This window comes from Molossus molossus, unplaced genomic scaffold (genome assembly GCF_014108415.1).
Source record: "Molossus molossus isolate mMolMol1 unplaced genomic scaffold, mMolMol1.p scaffold_m16_p_4, whole genome shotgun sequence".
NCBI classification, from domain to species: Eukaryota; Metazoa; Chordata; class Mammalia; order Chiroptera; family Molossidae; genus Molossus; species Molossus molossus.
In genome coordinates this window covers 110293282-110314929 of record NW_023425377.1, presented here as the reverse complement: position 1 = coordinate 110314929, position 21648 = coordinate 110293282, and the positions used below count along the sequence as shown (strand labels likewise).

The window sequence follows — 21648 nt, the reverse complement described above, 5'->3', positions numbered from 1 at the left end:
AAATGTTATTAATCAAATGTGAAATCTTATCAGCCAGGGATGTAAAGTGGACTCGTCAATGATGACATATGTTCTTGGTTTTTTTTTATCCTCACCCGAGGACACTTTTCCATTTTTTATTCAGACAGAGCGGGAGGGAGAGAGAGAAACATCGACGTGAAAGGGACACATCGAGTGGCTGCCACCCGCACGACCCAAGCAGGGCCGGGGACAAACTGCAACCAAAGTACATGCCCTTAGCGGGAACCGAACCCGGGTCTCTGGACCACAGGCCGACGCTCTAACCACTGAGCAAAACCGGCCAGGGCATGACATGGGTTCTTAATTGTGCTTTGGTTTTTAGTAAATGAAAACATAGGGGAGCCATAACAGTTTAACCTAAAATAATGTATTTTGTAGACTTTCGCCGGACAGTTTGTCAGTGCCGCTCACCCCAGGCATAAGTCATCAGTGATTCTAAGGAGACGGTAGTTTTTACTGCATTTGCCCCTGGGTGAAAAACGGCCTTTCATTTGAATGACGCTTTTGAGTTGGCAGCAGGGCAGGGTTCAGATAATTTGTTACTTACAGATTATGTTTCAACTTTATTGCAATGTTGTTACAGATTTTTGTCATTCTCATTTCTGTCTTGTTCTTTTCTTTTTGTCCAGTTCTTCCTCCAGTGCTGGTCCCAAGACACAGCGAATATAATCCTCAGCACAGCCTCTTGGCTCAGTTCCGCAACTTAGGACAAAACGAGCCTCACATGCCACTCAACGCCACTTTTCCGGATTCTTTCCAGCAGCCCAACAGCCATCCGTTCCCACATTCTCCCAATAGCAGCTACCCAAACTCCCCCGGAAGCAGCAGCAGCACCTATCCTCATTCTCCTACCAGCTCAGACCCAGGAAGCCCCTTCCAGATGCCAGGTAGGTTGGACTATTGGGGATGTTCTGTGGTCAGATCAGATGGTGTTTGCACAGTGTCAGGAGAGGCTGGTGCACCAGGGGATGGGGAGCTTTTCCGCTCTGGCACATGGCACTGTGCTCTAGGACTCGGGACTCCACTGTGGGTGAAAGGAGACCTCGTAGCTAAGTAATAAGCACGCATCCTGTTTTATTCGTTAGGCACAGATGCTTAAATAAGTTTTATTTTTTATTTTGAAGGTTTCGAAACAGCTGCATCCTTCTGGGAGTGGCACCATGGTTACAGTCTTTGCTCTTGATAAAAGAGAAAGAGGAAAATAGTGTGTTGCACACATTTGCTTTAGGAGAAACAGCCTCCATCAGCATCATTTCATACATGGAGGAAAAGAAACTGTAAGGGCAGCCTCAGAAAAAATACTTCCTGAGGGATCACAGTCCCCTACTTAATTAAATTCATTTAAGTGGTGATGTAATCCCAAGAAACATATACTTTAACAACAAAGGAATTGCAACTGAAGTACTGGAGACCATCTGCTTGTTCAGTTTAGCAAAGACAGAAAATAATTATCCTTCTCTTTTAGACTTAACCGATGGTGTAATATTTATCAGAATAAATGATTAATTAGGACAATTTGTTTTTCAAGTTAATAGGTTAATAAGCCAGCACCTCAGAGAACAAATGATGAGTACCAAATTTCTTGCCAGTAGACCTCAAGAAACAAACTGTAAATGAAGATGTAGTTGGCATCTGTATACTTGACCTCTGTATAAGTGAGTGGGCCTGTTCATTGGGCCACTCACTAAAACCTTTTTTTAAGTAAATTTGTATTCAAAATCAGTCTGGTATGTCCTCAAAAATTAAAAAGAGGTCCATACTTGATATTGCTATCTTTTGTTTATATATCTATTGCTTCTTTCCTTTCCTTTTTTTTTTTAATCCTCACCTGAGGACATTTTTCCATTTTTTGTTCAGATACCGTGGAGGGGGGGGGGGGGACATCGCCGTGAAAGGGACACATCAAGTGGTTGTCACCCACACGGCCCAACCAGGACCGGGGACAAACTGCAACCGAGGCACGTGCCCTTAGCGGGAACTGCACCTGGGTCTCTCTGGACACAGGCTGATGCTCTAACCGCTGAGCCAAACTGGCCAGGGCGTGCTTCCTTTTCTTTTAAGTCTGGTTATTTTGCATTGCTTTGTTTGTTTTTTAATCCAAAACTATTTAGGATGATGGTGGGAGATTGATTCGTTTAAAAATCAAACTAATAGCATCTGTTCATTTCCAGTCCACCCTTAATGCACTGCCTCCCAGGCCAGTTGGGTCTGATGGCAAAATCGGGTGAGCCCAAGAGGGGTGGAAGATTATTGCTTGAATTTACACTTCTTCCCGGCTGCCAGGGACGAAGGCATAGGCCAAATTGGGGAACTACAGAGAAGAGAAAGTTGCTGGGGTGGGGGGCAGTACCTGTGGGAATGGTGGACACCACCGGTGTACCTGGTCCACCTCAGGGGTGCTGACGCTGTAGGTTGCCCATGAAATGCTCACCTGCGTGTTTGCAGAGAGATGTTGAGTCTGGTCTCAGAGGCAACCCCTTGTCTCTCTTCCTGGCTGGGAGTAAAGCCAAGTCCGTGTTCCAGCTGCAGGGAAGAAGTCGAATTCAGTGAAGCTGGAGAAGAGGTGAAAAGGGCATCCAGATCAGGTGCCCACTGTCCTGTCCGTGCTCCGAGCAAGGACAGCGGGACCACGGGGGTCCCTGGGTGGTGTGATTCGGGCAGTCACTGAGGGACTCTGGTGGGGCCTCCGTATCTGCATTGGCTTGGCTGCCCGAGCGGTCTGGAGGGCAAACCTAAGTTATCTGTGCTTCCCTGAGGTGAGACTCCCCTGCTCGGCCTTGTGCTCCATGGACTCACGCAAGCCAGTGAGGAACTTGTGTTTGGGAAGCCTATATCCTTTCTTTTGTTTAAGAAAACAGAAGACTTGTGTTAACATTCTGTGTTTCGAAATCAGTGAAATATTGTTTGCCTCTTACTTGCCCGCTGGCTGTGACTTTCCAGAAGAAACATCTCTGTGAATTCTGAGAGAGAAGGTAGCTGCAGTAGCCCGATGTGTTTCCTATTATTCTGGCGCTAGGGATTTTTTTTCCTTTTTTTTTAAATATATCTTTATTGATTTTTCAGAGAGAGAGGAAGGAAGAGATAGAAACATTGGTGTGAGAGAGAAACATCAATCGGCCGCCTCCTGCACGCCCCCTACAGGGGATCGAGCCCACAACCCAGGCACGTGCCCTGACCAGGAATCGAACCGGGACCTCTCAGTCCACAGGACAACGCTCAATCCACTGAGCCACACCGGCTGGGCAACTAGGGATTTTAAAGAAGTGATTATTTAAGAGGGTAGGGAAATGGCAGTCCTAACAGATTACCTGAACAGACTTAAGAGGTTAAGTCAGGACGTTGAACTGTAATGGATCTTAGTCGGTGATTCCCAGGGTTTACTGTCAGAGACCCTGAGCCCCTCTTGTGAAGAAGTCCTGTAGCTTTCAAAGGTCTCCACCTCCAGTGCCGGACATGCAGGCGTCCTCTCGGGGCTGTGAGAAGGTGGTGTGAGTGCTCCTCTGATGGTTTGGCATGGTCCAGACAGGCAGACGACTTCAGGAACTGGCATTGGTGCTTGTCGTCTCGCTGGGTTTTCATTGACGTCGGATGAGACACGAGCGGCTGGAATCTTCAGAAAGCGCACAGTGAGCCCGGCGCCTGCAGCCTCCAAGCTGGGGGCGAGGCGGTTGAGATGGCAACCTAGTCTCTCAAGAATTTCAGCACAGAAGAGAATGGGCATGTTTGCAGTGTGTATGTCTATTAAGGATTAAAAATCTTTTTTTTTTTTTTTTTTACGGTAGCTGATACGCCCCCACCTGCTTACTTGCCTCCTGAAGACCCCATGACCCAGGACGGCACGCAGCCAATGGACACCAACATGATGGCACCTTCACTGCCCTCTGAAATCAGCAGAGGAGGTAACATGGGTTGCTGCTCATTCCCTTCTAGAGTCTCAAGTTCATCTGTCCAAATGTTCCTTTCTCTCACAAAATTTTATTAGTCTTTACAAGAGACAGCTGTTTGAGAAAGAGCACAATAAGAGAAGCTCTGTTGAAACAGTCCTTGGGATAACGGAGAAGTCTTATATACAAAGAACAAACACTGATTCAACTAATGAAGGCCTATGTGTCACTGAACAGTCAACTGTTTAGCACGTCAGTATCTAGTAGTTTTGAATTGGTGATAACAGAGTATTTTTAAGTAAAGGACAAAGAGGTATAGAGACATGATGAGCATAACAATACCGAAGGGGAGTTTCCACTGATGGTTTCCAAAACTAGAAGTTCATGTAACATGGCTTTCCAGAAGGTTCTTTTGTAGTTAGGGTAGATATTCATAACAAACCCATCCATGTTCTAGCCCTCCTCCACGTAGAGCTGCCTCTGGAGCAAACTGATAGCGTTTCTTCCTTTCTTGCTGTTTGTATTTGTTTCTAACTTTGCTGCAAAAAGGGCTTGAGGCCCATGTTGTTCCTGTTCTCACCTGGAAGAACGTCACCCAGAACAGACGTGTCTCTCCCTCGCCGGTGGAGGGTGGGTCTGTTTGCCATCATTCCTGCAGGGCTGCAGGGAGCAGGGAGCCCAGGTGAATACGCGCTGGGGAAACCTCGGAGCGTCGGTAAGGAGTCATGGCCGCACTGTTGACTAAACCTCTCGTGGAGGAAGGAGCTTCACCGATACTCTCAGAACATGGCCTGGATCACTGAATTTGTGTAAACTCTGTACATTGAAGTTAAAATGCAGTTCGATTACTAGGGATGCCTTATGTCATTCCCATCAACTTCTTAAAATTAAAATTGGAGATACCTCACACTTTGTCAGACTTGCTTGTATTTTTGAAGTTCTTAAAATTTGATGATGAATTCAAAGAACCTTTCTTAGATGTTCAGTGTAATAAACTGGAATGTACACCTTTTTAATCTATAATAAACTGGAATGTACACCTTTCGTCTTTTCTGTTGGCTTTGATGATCTCTAGAACATCCTCTCAAACATATAATCATGAGCCAACAAAGATTTTGGTTGGAGAAAAGAGCTGTCTCGCGAGTCTTTAGGATTTTAATTGGAGAACCGGGTCGCAGGAAAGAACACGCATACACAGTTAAGAGCACGTGGACCTGTAGCTATTGTTGTTAAGCCTAAAATGTCTGATTTCAGGAAATTGACCTTAAAATTGTTTTAACTTTTTTTTTTTTAAACAGCTGTAAAATTTTTTCCCGTTAGTAAGTTTACACTTAATATTTTCATGAGGAAAGAACCATTGGCCTTTTTGTTGTTACTGTTTTATTTTGGGTGTTTTTCCTAGAGCAGGGGTCAGCAAACTACAGCCTGCAGGCTAATTTGGACTCTTCCTGTTTTTATAAATAAAGCTTTATTGGAACACACTGAATTCATTCATTACATATTACCTGTGCTGCTGCTGTACTACTAGGGTACAGCTGAATAGTTACAATAGAGGCCACATGGTTTACAACACCTTTCTGGCCTTTTATAGAAAAATATTTGTCAGCCTCCGACCTAGATGAATAATATTTTGAACAACCCTGGTAGCTGGTAAAAGCCTTCTGTTGATGACATTGCAGCCTTCTTGAAGATCTGACACTTGTAAATCACTAAAACTTTGCTCTTTGAAATACAGCAAATTGACAAGGGACAGCTGCTCAGCAAACAGGGTGGTGGTGTATGTTTTCAGCTCACCTGCTTCAGCGCGTAGAGTAGCTAGAGTTTGGTGGTTTTCTTTTCTTTTTTATTAAATGTATTGGGATGACATCGGTTAATAAGATTATGTAGATTTCAAGTATACATTTTTAAGGTACATGGTCTGTCTATAGCACTGTGTGCCCACAACCCAAAGTCACCATATGTTTGACCCCCTTCACCCCTTACTACCCTCTCTCCCCCTTCCCTCTGGTAACCACCATAATGTTGTCTGTGCTATGCATTTTTGTTTGTTTTTCTTGTTCATATATCGCTTTCAGTTTTATGTCTCACACAAGTGAAACCGTGCTGCTCAGCTTTTTCTGTCTGACGTTTCATTTAGCATGAGTCTCAAGGTCCATTCATGTTACTGCAAATGGCAGTCTTTCGTCTTTTCTGTGGCCATGTGGTTTCTTAATGATCATTTTCCTTGTTTTCTGTACCGAGTTCTAAAGTCAAGTCTATTTTAATATTTATGGAGGTTGATATCAAGAACACAGAAGTTCTTGCCTCCAATGTGGATTTTCATTCCTTTTGTTACGATTATACACTCAAGATTTCATAAACCTCAGATCGTTAGGTATTGGCATACTGGCTATATATGGTTTGTATTCCTGGAATCTCACGCAGTGGTATAAGAGGTTTTACTACAGAAGGAACTTATCTTTAGAACCTTTTAGTTGCAAATATTTAGAAGCATGTTCTGTTTGGAGATTTGTTAGTCTTAAGAGATTTGACTTAACAAGCTGCATCCTGTCAGTAAAGTTGGGTAATTTCCATTGTTGGCCCATTCTGGGAATGGAGAGACAAAACACACCTGCTCTGCATGACTTAAAGCAAATATAAGGAAGTTAGCATGAAATCTGGATGAGGGAGATATGATTCATTCTGTACAAATTGGCCAGCTGGCAAGATTTCTTCCTGAGTTTGAGGACTGAAGCAGAGCTGTAGCTGTGATAGTTATTGGCAACTTAATGTGAAGTAAAGGAACTTCTTATCAATAATTAGAAACTGATTTTCATTGCTTTGAAAAAGCATCGGCATACTAAGGCTTTGTTGAAAGTAACTCCTTCTTGTGCCAGCACCTTTGGCATATTTCCCATCCTCTATTGTTCTCTTCCCCCTTGTTTCTCATTGCACTTACCACTTGTTCCCTTTCTTTAGATGATGAGCCAAGGTCTGTGATGGGGGTAATTTCCACTTTGGCATATCACAGAGCATGTTGTGAGTGTCAGCAAACACTGGGTACGCTTTCTTAGATGGCATTTTGGTCCTCCAACAGTAATTAGAGAAAATTATTTTCCAGCGAAAGGAGGCGAATGTCACACTTAGCACGGAATGAACACCTGCTGTAGACATCACAGATAAACTCGACGTTACAATAGCAGTTTTTCCCGTATCTTCATTCCATGATCCCGAGCCAGTGTGACAACACAGTTTCAGTTTTGGGAGCCCAAGGCACTCACCGTGGTTGACTGTAATCTTTTCTTTCTTACAGATGTTCAGGCAGTTGCTTATGAGGAACCGAAACACTGGTGCTCTATTGTCTACTATGAGCTCAATAATCGCGTGGGAGAAGCGTTCCATGCCTCCTCCACAAGTGTGTTGGTGGATGGTTTCACCGATCCTTCCAACAATAAGAACCGCTTCTGCCTTGGGCTGCTCTCCAATGTTAATCGGAATTCCACGATCGAAAACACGAGGCGGCACATTGGCAAAGGTGAGTTTTCACTTGAACCTCTTTTGCATGTTTGTCTCTTGTGTCCCTGTTTCCCCAGAGCTGCTTAGTCTTTCCTGTGGCAAACTACTGTAGCAACGCCAGATAACATATACTTGCTACAGTTTGTAAGTATTTTTCCAATGTGTATTACCAGGAAGTTCACCTTCCAATCAGCGATTTTTGTGGTGTTCTACCAGCACATAATAATTAGTAGTAATTAGCAGAAATAGGGATTTGCTATTCCGGAGCACTGATCTGTCTCATGTTTCCCTGCAGAATAGCATTACTGTTAAAAATGACTTCCAACCTAAAACTAAAAGCAAATTAAAATAAGTAAACCTAATGTATTTCAAACTCACTGAGGAAAAAAAGAATGAACTAAGCCAAAACAACACATGAATATAGTATTTAACTATATTTCCTCAGTCTAGGCCAGGTAGGGTAGAGTGATTGTAAACAAACCCTGAACTGTTTGTAGTAGACTGATTATTTAGTAGCAGTGTGAATGAAACAGTTCTGAGACATTTCGGTTCTATTATAAGATTAATACCGAATGTGCGGTGTTGGGAGCCTGAGTTTTCCCTGTGACATAAGACATACATGTGTGGGGGAGGGCAAAGAAATAAATCCTGTGGAAGTGTCAGTTTGAAATCGTGATTTTAATATGTGTACATGCATGTTTATCATCTCACGTATATGTGTGTGTGTGCGCGCATGTGTAGATCATCTGTACTTGCAGATAGTTTCTGATCTGTCTGCTGAGACATCTCAGGCAAAGATACCCAGTAGCAATAAGCCCATCTAGGCAGACACCTCTAACACCCTTCCCACTAAGAACCAGGACTTCTTGGAGAATGGGCTGACCGTAAGGCTGGGACAGGCAGTCACAAGTGAGCCTGGAACATTCTGTGGTGTCAGAAAGTAAAGAAATTCTTGTGAAAATGATGGGGGCATGTCACAGGAGCCCACTTGGAGGGACGTTCACTGGCCAACTCTAGGATGATTTGAACACCAAGATAAAGTAAGTGTAGTAATGAATTTTAAACCGTGGAAAAGCAATAGTAATTTAGAAGTCCGAGCCAGTAATGACTCGATGACTAGATGAGGGGAAGGCTGATTGTAAATGTAGAGTGAGTGCTAGAGAGGGAAGGTCACCATCTCGTTGCCAGCAGGCAACAGTGATCAGTGGATGCTAAAAATAGAAAGAGAATTTTAAAAATGAGAATCAGGATATGTGCATGGTCTTAAAGTGTTTAATAGATGGCCTGTTAGTTTCAAGGGAGAATAAAGATCAGTAATTATTCAGGGAAGGAATTGGACAACATCTTGACTGGGAGATCAAAATTATCATCACCAGTAAGAGACAGATGGATGTGATATACCTCCAGATGTGATACCCTGCGAAGGAAATAGCATCACCTACGCAGAGTTCCAGCTGAGAATGCAGATCTGCATCTAATAATCTGGAAACCTCAAGACTAATCCAAAATAAGGAGCATTCTCTTAAAAAGGGTGAGGAGGAACTGTATTCTCCCAAAATATCAATGTCAAAAGACAAAGGTGTGAGAATGTTCCAAATTAAAACAGGTTAAAGAGAGAGAACAGCTCTGTTATAACCTGACCCTGGTTATGATCCTGTACCAGCCAGGGAAAAGGCATTTTAAAGACATTATTGGGGTCAACAGGCAAAATTAGAATATGAGTGATAAAGTATCATATCAATGTTAAATGTACTGGCATTGCTGATATACTGTGCCTGTGTAAGAGAATATCCCTATTCTTAGGAAATACACACTTAAGTATTTAGGGGTAAAGGGCCATGATGAAATAAATAGTTTAGGAAGAAATTTTATTTACACACACACAATGGGGTGGGGCAAAAGTTGCTTTACAGTGGTAATACAAATAAATAATACAGTAATCAATCAGTAATAATTTTAAGAATAAACTTGTTTTGCATACTCACAATAAGATAGGATAAACCTACTTTTGCCCCATCCTGTGTGTGTGTGTGTGTGTGTGTGTGTGTGTAATGTACATATATATATACACACACACACACACACGTATAAAAAAAGTCCTGCTTTAGAATATATATATGCATGCGTGCGTGTGTGTGTGTGTATGTATATATATATATATATAAAACAGTCCTGCTTTAGAACATATATATATGCATGCATGTGTGTGTGTAGAATAGAGGGGAGGGAGGTGCAAATAATAAAGCATGTGGAGTAAATGATCACAATAGATGAAACTGGATGATGGTTATATGGCTGTTCTTTGATCTGTTTTTCTATTTCTATAATTTGAGGAGTAAAAGTTGTTTTTTTTAATAACCTATGAAATTTAGAACAGTGGACCAAATTAAAAGGTTATTTAATAGATGCTTAAAAGATACTTTAAATAAGGTTTAACCTTTAATCCAGGGCGTTGGGGGGGCTCTTAAAGCAGGAATTGATAAATAGTTCCTTAACATGATTAAGAGGGAGGGGGGCAACCTGAGTTGCACATGTAATGATGAAATGCTAGGACTTAGGTTTGTAATATACAAATATCTTTCTATAGTCTGTAAAGCCTTGAAATTGTAGATAAACACGATCTTGCATACATTTGGGACAGAGGGACATATTTTTCATTACATTCTAAAGTTGGACATTGCCCCAAAGTAGTAAAAAGCCATCTCTGGGACATTCCTATTAAAAATTAGGAAGATAAGAATTTTGGGAATGCTATTATTTAAAATTGTTCCAGATGCTTTGACTGTTGTATAATTACAGATAATGGAAATAAGCCAAAATGATCATTATTTGCAGATGATATGATTAATTGATTGCTAATATTCTTGGGATAGATTTCGGGGCAGGGCGGGGGATAGATTCTAACTTGTGAAATATTTTGGTAAATTACTTTCCAGGAAGCTTTTATTAATTTCCACTTGTACCAGCAGTTTATAAGTGCCTTTTCTCCTTCACCCGTATGTCAGTATTACTTACGGTCATTGTGTCGATTCGAATGATACGATTGTTTATCTGGAAACCTCCAATGAATCTATTTTTAGAAATTATATGTCAGTTTCTTTCCTGACCATAACCAGTTAGAAAATATACTAGAGGAGAAAATTATCTTCCCAAAAGCAACAGAAAACAACATTTTTTGAAATAGTCTGAACCAGCAATATATGAGATTTATGTAAAGAAAACCAAATTTTACTGCAAGAGGAAGAAAATTTGAATAAATAAATAGGCAATCTGTGTTCTTTAAAGAGAAGGCCTATAATATTGTGAGAACATTTTGAGGATATTTATTCTTCCTAATTTAATTTATAGTTTAAAGCAATCCACATCAGAATCACAAAGGAATGGTTTTTGAAAGTTGAAAAATGTTTTCTGAATATTATAAACAAGTGAAAATATCTAAAAAAAATTTTTTAATGGGAGAGTAAAGAAAATATACTTGATATTAGGATAAATAAAACATTATGAAACTACAATTAAATCAATGTGTAGACAAAGCGGTAGAATAAATTAAACTCAGACTATACTGTATTTTAAAATTTAATGGATATGAAGTGAAGCCTAACAGAGTGGAGCCTTCTTCTAATGGTCCTGCAGTAACCAATAGCTTTGGGTGAGGCTGCAGGGAGAAACCTGACCTCATTCCGCATATGCAGATAGATTGAGTTGAACTTTTTTTTTTTTTAAAGGCAAGCTATTAAGAAGTTAGAAGAAAATGTATTTGACCAGAGAGAGAGAAATTTTGTAAGCATGTAAAGCAACAGAAAAGATCACAAGGGATTTGACTACTTAAAAGACGTCAAACTTCTGTAGATTAAAAAAATACATATACATAGACAAAATGAAAAGACAAAGGACGAAGGGGGAAACAGATAAATTGTATGTGCAGTTCATAAAAAATAACAATGCTAGAACCCGGGCAGGATGAGTAGGAAAGGAACATGAACAGTAAATTCATCAGAGAAGCACAGGTGGCTAATAAATAAATGAAATCATCATATCAGCCTCACGTGCAAATTAAAACAGTGTTGTTTTTCAGCTCTTAATTAGGGAAGTTTTGTTTTTGTTTTAAACTCAGACTCAGTACTGGCACAGATGACATGAGAAAGGTACCACACACTGCTGGGGCGGAGGGTGTGAATTGATAGGCGCATTCTGGAAAGTCATTTGGCAAAATGAATCAGAAGTGTTCGATCCAGTGATTTAACTTCCAGGAATCTCTCCTGAGGGTATTATCAAAAATGACCCAGAGACATTTATCATAGCATTGTTATAATAGCAGAACATTAGTGTAAACACAATGGTCCAGTCATTAGAGAATCATTAAATAAACGGTTATATCCATACAGAAGTTTGCAAAGAAGGTTTAGTGATCCTCAAAATCAAATACAGTGTGTCAAACTGTTAACAATTCTTACCTCTAGGTCACTAAAGAAATGAAAATATCTCCTGCTTTATATTTTGTTTTACTTTATAAATTTTCTAAAATGAAAATGTCTCATTTTTATAATCAAGAAAAAAAGTAAAAAACAAATGCACAGAACATGTACTCTTAAATTGTTTTCGATGCATCAGACAGAAAAATGGGCTTTTGCTCCAGCAGCTATTGAATCTTTACAGAAGTCTCAGCCACTGTGTGCACATGTTACACGTGATGTTTTGTATGAGACGATAGTTTTAGCATTGAATAAACCATGCAAGAGTTACCTGCAAGGTACAATAGATCATTCAAGCCACATGGGATGTGACTGTTTGCTGGGTGGCCTGTAAAAACAATCTCCCTGAATGGTGTGGGGCTTTGTTGGGATGGTTTTTCTTCCCCTTTCCTTTTTTAAAGTCTGGGTAAGATCAGTTTCCTACACTCCTGGCACTCTGGATCTCACAGGAAGAAGTTTGGAGCAGATGGCAGTTCAGTGAGATCAGATTCCACACAGTTTGAATTATTTTTCTAGTTTTTTTTTTTCCCCTGGACCTTACATCTGACAGCTCTCAGCAATACTTCCTCCACCTGTGGTTTCCTAGTTCTTTTACATCTCTGGATCCTCCCTTCTCCTACCCTAAAAATTTTCAAACAGCTTTGCTGCAAAATAACTGCAAGTGAGCTGTGTGATGAATAGGTGCAGGATCCCATAAAAAAGTCCAGCTTTTTGTTGTTGTTAATCCTCACCCGAGGATATTTTTCTACTGATTTTTAGATAGAAGGGAGAGAGAGAAACATTGATGTGAGAGAGACACATTGATTGGTTGCCTCCTGCACAACCCCAACCTGGGCCGGGGATTGAACCTGCAACCCAGGTACATGTCCTTGACCAGGAATGGAACCTGCAGCCCTTCAGTCCGAGGGCCAGTGCTCTAACCGCTGAGCCAAACTGGCCAGGGCTAAAGTCCAGCTTTACTGTGCTGTATTTTTACGGTGGGAATATGCTTTCAATCCGTGGCCAAACAGAGCATTAAACACTTACCAGCATGAAATTGCTGTACTTTGTTACTGATTTTTAAGAGCCTTGGTTAAATTATTTCCTAGAAACCTAGACGTGTATGTTGTACTAGTTAATTAACTAGTACAGTTAATTAAGACTATCAGTTGTGCAAAACTTAAAGAATATTTATTTGTCTAATTAGGTGAAGTTTAAGCCCATGTAAATTCATATAATGAAGTTACACATGCTTCCCAGCTGTAAACAATGATGACTAATCCTCTGCTTTGTCTTCCCACAGGAGTCCATCTTTATTATGTTGGCGGGGAGGTGTATGCCGAATGCCTCAGCGACAGTAGCATCTTTGTGCAAAGTCGGAACTGCAACTACCATCACGGATTTCATCCCACTACTGTTTGCAAGATCCCGAGTGGGTGTAGTTTGAAAATTTTTAATAACCAGGAATTTGCGCAGTTGTTGGCACAGTCTGTGAACCATGGCTTCGAGACCGTATATGAGCTCACAAAAATGTGTACAATACGCATGAGCTTTGTGAAGGTGAGTAAGCATTGATTCCTGGGGAGGGGCTAACACATCTGTGCCGTGCTTTCTCCCAGTATATACATCTGTCTCTTCTTAGTACGTGTCCACAGAAGCCAACTTATTATCTAGGCATTTTTAAGCTTGAACAAGGATGTCAGTTATTAGGAGAATGCAGCAGGCCCTCAAATAATGTTTCATTCAACATCATTTTGTTATGACATTGACAAGATACCATAAGAACTTAACTCTTCTTTATATCAATTATTCTGTGATAAAATTGGTTTTGTTGTACACCATTTCACTTAAAGTGGCAGAACATGAAGTGAGGACTTACTGTATCGTTAGAATAGAGAGTATGTATGTTACATGCCAAGAGTAGCTTTAATACCTTTCCCTTATTTGAGCTATTGTAGTACCATTACAGTGTGTTACGTTATATACTTAACATACATAGTTTAAATGCTTGGTTGTCTTATGAGATCAATTCATAAACACACCCACCTTCCTTTTCTTTTCATTCTGTGTTTTTTAGTACTTTTATGATGGCAACCCCTCTTGCTTTTGTTTCAACAATAAGCAAGTAATGGTTTTGTAAAAATAAAAGTTTATCACACTGGTATGTGTTTTCGATTAGTCAGTTTTTTAGTGGTTCCAGTAAACCCTATGACTTTCTTATAATTCAAACGTTAATGAGTTCTTGGCCCAAAGATAAAGAGATGCCTTAGCTCTAAGATACAGTAAGGTCTGTAAGATTTGAGGAGGGGGGAGGTTAAAGACATTGCTCACAATAATTGATCTCTTTGCTCCCTCCTCTTTTACCTGGAAACATAAAACAATTTAGGATGCCATTGAAATGTTAAAAAATGTAAATATCTGATTAAATTTCATGAGTCAGTAATGTACTGTAGTGACTGACTGCCTTGTCTGAATTCTCAGAAGTAAATTTTTATCCTCTGTTACCTTGAGAAACAAAATTAATGATATATTTGGGTGAGGCAACCACCTTTCATGTCCCTCTTCAGAAGCTCACCCAACTTGTTGTTAAACCTGTTCTGTGATGTATTCATTACAGAGGGCAGTTTGGGAGCCCGACTGTGTTAATCATCCTGGAGATCACAGATATCCTTCCTTGAATATCTTTTTTTTTTTTACTTCTTCTAGTCCTATTAGCAGATTATCAGTGTTCTCTTAGCATTGTTTTTCTTGCAACATAATTCTACAGCTCTTCATTGCTGAGTCTGGTACCTTTTCAGTATTAAAGGTTTGGTTTTTTTTACCTTTTGAAGAAGTTTACCTGTATGCTTTGTACCTATGAGACTACAGAGACCTTTCTCATCCACTGTTAACATTTATGTTTCATTTTTGACTTAGCATTTTGGCTAAAATGAATTTTAAAATGAGGACAGCGACTGGCCAGCGTGTTTTTCGTTTGCTGTTTTTATTGATAAGGAGGAGAGAATCCCTCCTGAGGGAAGAGATCCAAGTTTTAGCTCTGACGGCCACTCGAATGCGTCAGACACAGAGTTTTCTTCTGATCCTCATGGTCCTCATCTTTACAATGGGTGCATGGGCCCTGGCTGGTTTGGCTCACCAGTTAGTGTCGGTTTGCGGTCCGGGGAGACTCAGATTCGGTTCCCGCTAGGGGCACGTACCTCGGTTGCAGTTTGTCCCCGGCCCTGGTTGGGTCGTGTGGGTGGCAGCCACTCAATGTGTCCTTTTCACGTCGATGTTTCTCTCTCTCTCTCTCTCTCTCTCTCTCTCTCCCCCCCCCCCCTCCACTCTATCTGAACAAAATATCGAAAAATGTCCTCGGGTGAGGAAATAAATAAATAAATAAATAAATAAATAAATAAATAAATAAATAAGAAAAAATGGGTGCATGGAGTCGGGAGAGGCAGTCACCGCTGACGTCCCTGGATGAGGCTGTTACTGAAGGACCACTCTAGAAGCATTTATGACTCCTGTTCAGTTGGTGTTTTCCTCAGACTCATTTCATGTTGAGTACTCAGTCACTTTTGTTTTACTTTTGCACATTTTTAACTCTTTACTTTTACACAGGTAAAAACAACCTTTACACCAATATAAAGTGTTTCTAACGCAAGGATATGCATTAAAAATATATTAGATTTTATTCATTCAGCCAATACTTTAAGCACCATTCCAGAGAATTAATACAAAGATGAAAAGCACCTAACATCTCTGACTCCAAGATACTTTTGGTCTAGTATACGTTTAATTATAATATGGAAAGTGCTGGAATGGAGAGTTATACAAGATATAATGGACATGGCTGGGAAGCTGGATTTGGAGAGTTCAAGATAAATAAATCTTGTTTCTTAAAACTCCTGCTGACATGATACAGGACAGCTACTTATCATACACGAGCAACAAAAAACTTGCACAGCATTGTTCTTTATCATTGTAAGGACAGCATACTTTGCCCTCTCACACTTAATGTCTTAGGGAAGCAGTATAGAACATTGTACTAATACATAGCCAGTCTTGTACTATTTTTAAGATGATCATTTTTGGACTTTAACACAAAACATATATTTTATAAATTATTTGCACAGTAAACCCCCCCCAATCTGAAAAATCCAAGTCAGTTCAGATGAACACGTGTTTCTCTAGAGCTGCTGCTTTGTGCCAATCCCTGGAAGTGCCTGCCCCGTTGAATGTGCGTCTGTGCGCCCACACATCCGTCCTGTGGAAAGCATCCGTATCCCTATGTCTGATTATGGGAACTCTTTACTTAATAAGTTTAACCACTGAGTTGAGCAAGTTAAATGACCTCCAACATGTTGTTTCTAGGGTTGGGGAGCCGAATACCACCGCCAAGATGTTACCAGCACCCCCTGCTGGATTGAGATCCACCTGCATGGCCCCCTCCAGTGGCTGGATAAAGTTCTCACTCAGATGGGTTCACCTCACAACCCTATTTCATCTGTGTCTTAAAGGACCTCAGGCTCCTGCCTCTCGAACTGTTGAGCCTTGCATGTACTTGAAGGATGGATGACTCAAACGCGACTGAGCTGACAAAGGAGCCTTGATAATACTTGACCTCTGTGACCAACTGTGGGATTCAGAAATTTTTTTAAAAGCCTTGGTAACATACTGTCGATATCAAGAATCTGTTTAGTTTACATTGTAACATTCTGTTGTAAAAAGTCACCTAAAATGCATACTTTTAGCAGGACTTTGTGTATAGTTAAAGGAGAGATGGCCGAGCCAGGGACAAACTATCAATCAGAAAACCGGTCCTGGGAGATTCTTTTGTGTTTGGCACTTTAAGGTCATCGTGCGGCAGAAGTTTAGCATTAATAGTCTTTCTGAAGTGTGTTTTTATCTGGTTTAGAGCCCGTACGGAGTCTTCTTTTCATGGGTTTTCATAATATTTTAAAACTATTTGTTTAGTCAGGTTTTTGTTTTTTTAAGAAAAGGTTAATCTTGATGATATACATAGTAATCTTTCTAAAATTGTATGCTGACCATACTGCTGTCAGAATAATGTTAGGCATATGCTCTTTGCTAAATATATATGTACAGAATATTTGGAAGCTAAGAACTGATTAGACTAGTGGATTTAGGTGTACTGGAGGGGGTGGGCACGAGGGACATGACAACTACAGATGTAGAATATACTGTAAAAAATTCAGGTGGTTGCTTTAAAGAAACTGATGTCTGAATTTTGCTGTGTTTCAGTTTTTTAGAGATTTTATCCTACTTTTTTTTTTTTTTTTTTTTTGGCATCTGTTTCATTCGCTCCACAAAAAAACAAAACAAAAAACAGTTATGCAGCTGGTTAATTCATATAACTGTGAGAGCAAAATGAACAATTCCTGCTATTCTGAAATTGACTGCAAAAATGTTTCAATACCAATTATATGGAGGGCTTGAATTTAATGAGCAGTTTTTATGGAGTTTACAGTACAGAAATAGGCTTTAATTTTCAAGTGAATTGTTTGCCAAACCTAGTAACTCTGTTCAATATTTGGAGGATTTAAAGAACATCCCTGTTTAAATCCATTTCAGACTTTTATAATTTTTTTTGTACTATGTTTGGTTTTATTTTTCTTCTGCTAATCTTTTATATTCACTTATGCTCTCGTACATTTGAGTACTTTTATTCCGAAACTAGTGGGTTTTCTCTACTGGAAATTTTAAATAAACCTGTCATTATTGCTTACTTTGATTAAAAATTTGTTGTTTCCTTTCTTTACACACTAGATTTTACGCTTCATAAGATTCAGTACTTTTTAGAGGGATTTTTCTCGCGTATTCTTTGACAAACGTAACAAACTAAATTACTAACACAGAGACAGAGATACTGAATCATGAAAAGAGCAGAGTTGCTTTAAATCAGAAAAGAAAGGACAGGGGGAATGTTTAAAGTTAAGAAAGATGATTAGCAAAATCTGGAATTCCTGATCTTAATGTATAAACTATTTTTATGTGAGGAACTATAGCAGCAGCAATTATTGGTGAAGCCATTCAGTCAACCAAGAGTGCCCCCGAGCAAAAAGGAGGGACATCTGTATACTTTCAACAATAAAGATAAATTTAAAAATGAACAAAACCAAAAGTACCCCGATTTCTAAACTTCAGATGAGATGCAGAGGTGACTGTGAGGACATAATGTTGGGAGAAGGACTAAAACTGTAGCATGGCAAAGTGATAACAGCAGATCCTCAAATAACACAGTCACTTTGTTACCACGTAGATGCCTAGAAACTTAGCTGCTGGTAAAGTTGGGTTCATTATGTGCCAGTTCACTTGAAGTCACAGGACTTAACTGCCATTAAGTGAGGACTTGTTCTTTTGCACCTACTCAACCTGGGATCCTGTCTCTCCCATCCCCCACTCCACCCGCCTAAACAAAGTTTGCACATGAAGGATGCAGATTGGATGAGACTTAAGAGTCCTCTTTGGCCAAATAGATGCCACTCTTTCTCCTTTACATTTTTATGCCTCTTTCCCAGAGTTATTCCCAGCCCCATTTATTCCCCAAGCTGACTCAGCAGAAATGTCTATTGCATCTTGTCTATTGTCTCCCAAAACACCAAGGTGCAAATGGAGAAAACCCCGAATAGAAGACCTGCGTAATAGCACAAATGCATGTGTGTGCTTGCTGGGGCACTCAGCTCCTTGAACCTCTGTTTCCTCATCTGTAAAGCGGAGATCATGCTGGGTCCTTACCACAAAGCTGACATGAGGATCTACTGGAAGAAAAATGTGTGTGAAAATCCCCTGGAAACAGCTGCCAGATAAGGACAGGGGTCACCGTTTTCTTGAACCCTCCCCTGTACTCTGTTTTCCGCCTTGTGAAGTCATCCTGGCACAGGTGACACGGTTTGATGATGGTGATTGGTGAGATATTATAAAAGAAGATCAATAAATTAAAACTAATGGACTTCAACAATGAGGGGTAACTGGAAATTCTCTAAAAATAAAGAGCTCAGGTTAGAATTTCTTACCCTTTTCCTAGTGAACAGCTATTTCCCTGTCCCTCATGGGACAGTTGTGCCAGTTAATTGCATGTGGTCATGCTGGTAGCTTGGAAGTCTACCCCATAAAACCCCAAGATCATCCAGTAGATTGAAACATACTAGACTAGGCCTTAGGAGCTTGCAATATGCATAAATCAGCCCTTTATGCTCAAGTGCAATGGTTTGTACGTTTGGTAAAATCTTAGTGAAGACCATTGTCATCAGCCATAAGGAGGCCAGTAAGTCTCCTGGAAGTTTTCAATTAAAGGAATGAAAAAGAGCAACTATTTGTTTGGATTATTAGAAAAGAAGATAAACAAAACAAAGCAATGTGTACTGTTTCATATAGGATGTATTATTAGCCACTAAGAAACAACAGGATAACTAGCAGTGGAGGGTTCTGGAGCTACCATGCCCTCACTCCGTCACTTAGTAGTAGTTGACCTCCAGGGACTTCCGTAACTTTTTTGCACCTGTTTCCTCATCTGTAAAAGCAGAGGCAATAAAGCCTATCTCATGAGATAACCCCATATAGGCCATTTCTATAGCTAACTTCCTTTTAATCAAAACAGTACTTGCTTACTAAAGATTTTTAAAGTCCAAGAAAATGGGAAGACATTCAAAAGCACCTGTACTAACCTTTGATAATTAAGTTAGTGTGTCCTTGAACTAGGTGATTATGATGACAGGATATACAGATATTCAGCATGCTGTAGGAAATGCAAGTCTAAAGGTTAGTCTTGGTAACTCCATTTGTTAAGCAGTTGTTGGCACCAATCCTGTGCCAGCCACTGTGCAAGGTGATAAAAGTGAGAGATGCTCAGACCCGCCCTCGAGGAGCCTGCGCTCCAATGAGAATAGAAAATGTCACACGGCTCTGTCTGCAAGGGCACAGAAGGGAACATAGACTGGACCAGAAGAGTAAGGGAAGACTTCTCAGAGGAGGCGCTCCCTGAGAGCTAAGTGTTACTGTGCTAACCAGGAATTTCACAGGCAAGGGATGGGAAGGGGAAGATGTGTCCCAGGCGGAGCGTGGGAGAGCCTGGCACATTTGGGGACAGTAACGCCATATACCTGGAGTGTTGGACAACTAACAATGATGGTAAATGAAAGAATGGACAGATAAGGGCTGTCATTAAAGACCTTGTGTAGATTATACTAAGGAATGTTTTTTTTTCTTCTTCTAGGATTTGGGGTCCTAAAGATAACCTAGAAATGGTTGCGCTCCCCCAGGGATCATGCAGGGTCCGGGAGAGAATGGGCAGTAAGCATACGTAGGAGCAAAGAGCAGCCAACAGACAGGAAAGAATCCTGGAAGCCAAAGGGAGAATTTCCACAAGGAAGACTTGACCAACAAGGTGAACAGTACGTGCTTGAAAAGGATAGAACTTGGAGAAGGTTTGCACTGGTCATCAGGAAGTCTTTGGTGACTTTAGAAGTTCTGGGGGCAGGTGCTTAAAGCCACACTGTAACAGTTAGAGTCTGGACTGACAGAGTAGAGGCAAGGAGCACTTGATTCTAGAAGTTCACTGGTGAGGAGGAGCTAGAGAGGGGACATGGGCTGTGGCGGCTGGAGAGAGAAGTGGGTATGAAGGCAGGTTCTCAGAACAAAGATGATGTGTTCCTTCATGGTGAGGTCATCCACTGAAAGGGGGCTGAGGCTGGGCTGAAGGGCAATGGAAAGGTCAAAGCTGATGCCCTGAGGAGAGGAGTCAACTAGCAGCAAGATGGAGCATTGTGGAGAGCATCAGTGAGTCAGCTGCGGTTGGGTGACGTGCGTGGCCTTGAAGTAGGATCTAAGTGTTTCTTAATGGCTTTTTAATGGCTCTGGACTTTGGGGTCAGGATCAGAGAAAAAGAAAGTAAAGGGCACGGATAACCTTTGGAATGAAGATCTATGTGGTCCAGGCGAAGAAGCAAACCAAGGACAAGAAGCCAAGAGAGTTGCAGGGAAGCTGAGAGGAGAAAAAAGAGACAGTCGGTGTGCATGACCCCAGCCTTCTCTCGATACTTCGCAAAGAGAAATTCTGAGTTCTCAAAGACAGTAAATCCTGAAACAAGGCCCTCCATGAAGGTGCTGATAGGGTATAGAGGTGTGAAGGTCATTGGTGGAGAGAAAATCAAGGAACCAAGACGTAGGCTGAAAGGAGTTGTGGGTTTGCTCACCATTACGTCACCAGATAGTGCTTAACCCACAGCAGGCACTCCGTAAATAACGAACGGATGAAGGAATGAGCGAGTGAATGACACAGAGCTGTTCGGGGTGACGCAGAAGACACTGATAGGTTACGGTGGAATTAGGGCAAGGGAGGAGCAGAGGCACGGTGGGGAAGAAGCAAACCGTCAAGAACCCAGAACCGAACGTGGCTCTGAAAAGGAAGACACGTGGAAAAGACAGCCAGAGAGAATCAGGAAAATCTATCAGTCCGTCCTGGAGTCAGGAAGGAGCAATGTGAAGGGGGGAGAGTTTCCTTCTCCCAGCGCTTGGCAGAGGCTGGTATCGTACTAGTGCTCTCTGCTTTTCATAGATGTTCATCTCATGCTATCCGTGTCCTAAAGATTTTCTATGCCTAGGGTTCTGGAAGAATTTCTGAGGACTTTCCAGCTCAGTGCATAGTGCTTGTGATGCAGTTAAATAGAGGAACTCCGGAAGGACACAGGCACGGGGAGAAGGAAGAGAAGGAGGTTGGTGAAGCACACTGAACAGAATTCCCAGACCCCCGAGAGTTTTCTTTTTTGTATTTCAGGTTATGCACCAGTTGCTTTC

The 21648-nt window shown here is 41.0% G+C and overlaps 1 protein-coding gene across 2 annotated transcripts in view; it reads left to right on the top strand.

The window, feature by feature from the left end:
* The window catches only part of SMAD1 (SMAD family member 1), a 73496-nt gene extending 55901 nt beyond the window's left edge, over window positions 1–17595 (top strand). Inside the window, exons 3-7 of one of the 2 annotated variants that reach the window (XM_036241418.1) lie at window positions 651–908; window positions 3804–3920; window positions 7198–7419; window positions 13155–13411; window positions 16208–17595. In XM_036241418.1, coding sequence (XP_036097311.1) covers window positions 651–908; window positions 3804–3920; window positions 7198–7419; window positions 13155–13411; window positions 16208–16351 — 998 coding nt within the window. In that variant the 3' untranslated portion in view covers window positions 16352–17595. The remainder of the gene's footprint in view (window positions 1–650; window positions 909–3803; window positions 3921–7197; window positions 7420–13154; window positions 13412–16207) is intronic. The other variant, XM_036241417.1, reaches the window with a different exon arrangement.
* The last annotated feature ends 4053 nt before the right edge of the window (window positions 17596–21648 follow it).